The 5,084-nt window shown below is 63.6% G+C and overlaps 2 protein-coding genes across 2 annotated transcripts; both read right to left on the bottom strand.

The window, feature by feature from the left end:
- Positions 1-784: 784 nt before the first annotated feature.
- Positions 785-1,572, bottom strand: MNEG_10324 (hypothetical protein; the record flags this gene model as incomplete). The annotated part of the gene is made up of 3 exons (XM_014041205.1): positions 785-888; positions 1,179-1,294; positions 1,463-1,572. 3 exons carry the CDS (start codon positions 1,570-1,572, stop codon positions 785-787), a joined length of 330 nt encoding a protein of 109 aa, XP_013896659.1.
- Positions 1,573-3,895: 2,323 nt separating this feature from the next.
- On the bottom strand, positions 3,896-4,780 carry MNEG_10323 (hypothetical protein; the record flags this gene model as incomplete). Its single annotated transcript, XM_014041204.1, has 3 exons — positions 3,896-4,037; positions 4,208-4,323; positions 4,622-4,780. The coding sequence occupies 3 exons, from the start codon at positions 4,778-4,780 to the stop codon at positions 3,896-3,898; spliced, it is 417 nt and encodes a 138-aa protein (XP_013896658.1).
- Positions 4,781-5,084: the final 304 nt, after the last annotated feature.

Raw genomic sequence — 5,084 nt, 5'->3', positions numbered from 1 at the left:
GTGTGTACACGCATGCGCGTGCGTCTGCCGATGCGTGGGTGCATTCATGCAAGCATGTGCGCGCCTGGAGGGTTATGCGAGGGCGTACCAACCCCCATGGACTCAAGGCCACGCAGGCCGGCCAGAACGCGGGACGAAATCAAACCACGCCCGCGATAAGCCGCCCTTGCACATGGGCATGCATGTGCGCCCAGCCCGTCGCCGGCGCGCAAGCCTGCCCACCTCGATGCCCAACTGCCGCCTCTCCCGCGCGCGGGGGTCCTCAATGGCTATCACCAGCTTGGCCTCGTTGACCGTCATGTCCCTGTTGGCCTTCAGCGCCCGCAGGAACGACACCACCTCTCGGCAGTACGCCTTGGCCTCCTGGGGGTGGGGTTTGGGGGTTGCAGTGGTGTGGTTGCATGGTGGGTGCGTTGCATGGCGGGTGGAAAGTGTGTGTGTGCACATGTGTGTGTGTATGTGTGGGCGCATGTGTGTGTGCGTGAGTTTGTCTGTGTGTGCATATGTGTGTGTGTGCATGTATGTGATGTAGAGGGATGCCACAGGTGTGGTTGTGTGCGCAAACGGTCCAGCACCTATGAGGCAGGCTTCGGCCGCCGGGGGAGCAGGTGCCGCTCGACGAGGGAACAAGGGGGGTTCACCGCACGCGTGTGTCACGGCCAGGCTCGCGTGTGTGTGCCTGCACGCATGCACGCATGGTCGCGTGAGCGGGCGCGCGGCCCTTGCGCATGCCGAGGACTGTGCTGCGCCGGCGCAGTCACCACAGCGTGCGCAGCGCACGCGGTCACCACAGCGTGCGCAGCGCACGCAGCGCAGGCAAGCCCACCTCCTCCGACACCAGATCAGCGCCGATGATCTTTTCGGGGTCGCGCGTGCGTGCGAACGCCTCTGCGAGGGGGGGCGTCGCGTTGCATGGCGGCGTGGGCTGCGACGCCGGGTTGGGTATAGGTGCATGCGACCGCTTGCCGCATGAGCAATTGGCCGCCGCGGTGCAGCTGCCAGGAGGTCCTCTTCTCCACCAAGTGCCGCCGCCTGGCCCCCAGATCAAAGGGCTTTTACAGAACGCACAAGCAGCTGCTGCGCATGTCCAACATGCCGCTCCTTTCTTGCGCCGCCGCATGCTGTTCCGGCGGGGCCTGGAACCGCGCAGCCTGGATATGAGCGTGAGACCCCCTCACCGCCGCTCTCAAGCTCGGCCTGCCGCTTCATGAATGCCTCCACCTCATCCTCAATGTCAACCTCCTCCTGAGGCGCCGCCACCGACTCAGCTCCGTCCGCCGCCGCGGTGCGCAGCCTGCGGGACCGCAGGCGTCGCCAGGTGAAGAGCGGGCCACTGCTCTCGCCACTGCGAAACGGCCGACGTCGCAGCTGCTGGCGCGGCAGCTGATGGCTTTGTGATACGTTCCAAGGCACTCAATAATGCTTTGTTTGGAGCAGGTAACCCATTGTTCATCAATCGCACCTGTTGAGGTGAGCGCGGTTTGCCAGGCGCAGCGGCTGGAGCCCGGCGCTGCATCGTCGCGGCACCGACACTGTCTGCAGCCTTGGCCGCAGGCATGAGAGCTGCTGCATCGCTTTTAGTCAGGCTATATCTGGTTATGACGAGCGCCGGAGCCAATGAGGTGCCGCGGGTGGCGAAAAAGAAGCCAGGCGTGTGTGCGTAAGCGATCAAGAACTACAAATGCATGTAACTGTCCTCAAATCGTGTTACAAGCGCACTTGCATCAAAGAAAGCCGGGCCCCTGTGCAGTAAGGAGACGGCACCAGGCAGGCACTGTTCGAGATTTCAGCAGCGCGACTAGGCTGGGCAGGTTGTTTGCGTTTGAATTCATGTTGAAAATTTAAAGCACAAGCGTGATCTACCTCTTGAGACCCAGATCTCATTCTTGTGGGGGCGCCTGGCCTTGGCCTTGGCCTCGCCGCAGTCCATTTGTCACATGTCCGCGGCCAGTGCGAGTGGCGCCATTGACCCCGATGCCTCCTATAAACCAATGGCCCTGACAGGTGGCAATCTATCACAGTGAATCACTGACCCATAAAGTAGCAAGCAGTGAGCCATGGGTCAAACTCTCTTGAGCCCTGGATACGGGCTGCAGGCGGACACACCGAGCGCAACAGCGCAGTGTGTCTCGTGCGGTGACAGCTGCCGGTCATGCTGATTTGGGTTCTCCCGCTGGGGCGTGTTGCTGGCTCGCGGGCCCGTCGCGGAAGCAGGTGGTGACCCAGTTTTGGAGAGGACCACACCTGGCAAGTTCACACAAGTGATCGCGGGCATGCAAACGCACAGAGCAAGTTGCAAAGTATGCCAGGCTGGGTCGACTGAGCTTGCGGAGGGTGGGGGAGGAGGGCCATGGCAGTGTGGCAGCATGCCAAGAATGAGTGGCGCGTTCGACAGGAGTAAAAGTAATAACGTTTGATTGATGGGCGGGGTGACCGCACGAGCCTGCCAGAGCGCATACGGCGTGCCACGAGCTTCCCGCTGACACGCCAGGCACGCATGGCGCAATCACATCAGGAACCTTGATGCTCCGCATGTGGGGGGGTCGACCAGAGGTGGCTAGCTACGCTTCGCACTCTTATCTTTCTGCCAGTCCAGTTGACTACGGCACATGCACACCACCCCTGCATGAGTACTTCTCCTTCTCCACACACACACACACACACACACGCGCGCGCGCACGAGCGTCCGCACACTCGCATGAGCTTGCATGTACACTGTGAGACAGTCCAGAAGATTACAGATTGAACGCACCCCGGCGTTCCAACAGCAAGGGCTGCGCCCCAGAGGAACACTTGCTGAGACCGCCGCCGCAAGGGTGGATGGGGCATCTTGAGAGCGCGGGATTCGGGAGGAGGGCGGGCCCACGGCCGAGGCCAGCTTGCTGTTCTTGTTGATCACATGCTCACGCATGCGAGGCACTGCGGCGCCTTTTCCCCCGAGACGGTCCAGCTAAAAAAAATCGAGCCGGGGTGTTTCCGGCCTTGGCCGCATGTCATCACCTGCGTACGCAGCGGGTATGCGCACATGCACATACCAACCGAGGGCATGCGCGCGTGTGTCAGCTTCAAAGCCTCTAAAAAATAGTGCAAAAGTGGCGCGACACTGGGGCGACAACGAGCCCCAGGTGAAGCAAGAAGGAGAGGCGGACCAAAACCCGTCGCCGGGCCGTGCGTGCGAGAGCCCGCGTCGCGCGGGCGCGGGTGTCTTGCGGGACGGTGGGTCGTTGGTAGTGCGTGTTCAGCACTTTCAGAGGCTGCACTGCACTGCACTGCACTGGGCTGCGCTGCGCTGCGCTGCAAGGGGGGCTGCGCTCAAGGTCAGATACCGTCACGCTTAAAACCATCCTGTGTCTGTGTGACTGGGTCTGCGCCTGTCGTGCGTTGTATGTGCTTTTTGTTGTTAGTCAGGCATCCCAAAATAAAATCAGTGTTGAAGGCTGAAGGAGGCGCTTGGGCGGGTCAGCGCACAGCACTGTGTTGGGTAGGGAAGAACCAGGGCTGGCGGGGTCAAAGTGGGGGCGAAGGTGACGGGGTCTCATCGATCGCAGCCAGGGTCGTGCTTGGGCTGGCCCCGGGCGCGCGACACAGGGCCGCACGCTAGTATCCATCGCTACTGGAACCGAGACTATCCTCGGGCCGCCCCTCATGACATGAGTGGGGCGCGGGTCCCGTGCGCCGCGGCCGCAGGCGTGGGAAAAAAACATAGTAGGTAAAGACACTTGATCAGATGGAGAGGTGCAGACGCTCAGACCCCCCAGCGGTGGCCGCCAGAAATCGCGGCGTGCAGGCGTGGATCAAGACACTACTATGTCGCCCATTGAGCCAGCGGGGGCCCGGGCCTGGCGAGCTGCGCCACAGACGGCAGGGGCGTCCCGAGGCGAGGAGCCAAAGGTCGTCACATCACCATGGCGTCCCCCTGGCTGCCGGGGCCGGCCGCGTAAAAGCCCGGGACGTCGGGGCATGCGGCGGGCGCGCCCGGGCCGCGCTTGCGGCACGCGTCGGCGGGGGCCTCCTCGGAGAATGAGCACGACCGCTTCCTGCAGGACAGGAAGAAAGGGGTTGCGCGTGAGAGCGCGAAATGATACGCAAACGTGAAGGGCGCGGCGGCTGAATCGTTGTGGCTGGCGTCGCGTGGCAGATCCCACCCGCGAAGAGGTTGCCCGGTGCTGCAGCGCGGCAGCTGCGGCGTGCGGCGCTGCCCACACACCTGCACGGCGCCGGAGCCGCCCAGGCGTTGGCAAAGACCTTCCGGCTGATGCGGCAGATCGTGGAGTACCGGTCGTTGTAGACCCGCTGGGTGCAATTGGCGTCGCACACATGCAGCTGCGGGGAGGGAGCGGCGGAGGGAGCGGGCGAGCGCGGGCGTCGGGCTTCAGCGCCTGAGCGCCGCGAGAACATGGCGCGGTAAAGTTTCTGCAGCAGCCCGCAACATGCGGGTGTCGCATGAGAGCAGGCGCAGGTGCGGCGCTGCCGCTGCAGCCGGGCCGCGAGCGCGAGACGCCCAGAGGGCAGGAACAGTCCAGAACCAACTGCCACGCATTGGCGCCGCCGCCACCCTTGACCAGACGAATGCTGCACGCCCCATGCCGCGCTCACAGCCGACCCCGCTGCGCCGGCGCACCTGGCCGCTTGACTGGCAACGGAATGCATTGCCGAACATGTGCTGCACGCTGCACCGGTGGTCGCAGAGGTGCTGCACGTTCATCTGCTTGGTCAGCGCGGTGTCGTGCTGCTGCGGCTGCTGCTGCTGCACCTGGTCCGACGCAAAGTCCGCGTCCATCGCCATGCCGCGGCCGTGGATGGTCTGGTCCGAAATGGCGCTGAGCGCAGCGTGGGACAGAGAGTAGTGCCTCGTGGTGGCTGCTGTCGGCCGACAGGCCTGGGCGTGTGCGCACGCGTCTCTCAAGGTTTGTTGTTGCCCGCGGCGCGGCGTGCCAGGGGGTATCTGCAGTCCTGAGATGTCTACTAGGGCTGCTAAAGCAGCGTCCTAGGCCCTGAGAGCCTGGACGACGGGCACACAGGTCCCTTCGCCGGCCGGCAGCAATGGCGGTCCGAGACAAGCTGATGGAATAATTGATGTGAGT

Source organism: Monoraphidium neglectum, assembly GCF_000611645.1.
Source record: "Monoraphidium neglectum strain SAG 48.87 unplaced genomic scaffold scaffold02271, whole genome shotgun sequence".
Lineage (NCBI taxonomy): Eukaryota > Viridiplantae > Chlorophyta > Chlorophyceae > Sphaeropleales > Selenastraceae > Monoraphidium > Monoraphidium neglectum.
This window is presented reverse-complemented; position numbering and strand designations above follow the sequence as displayed.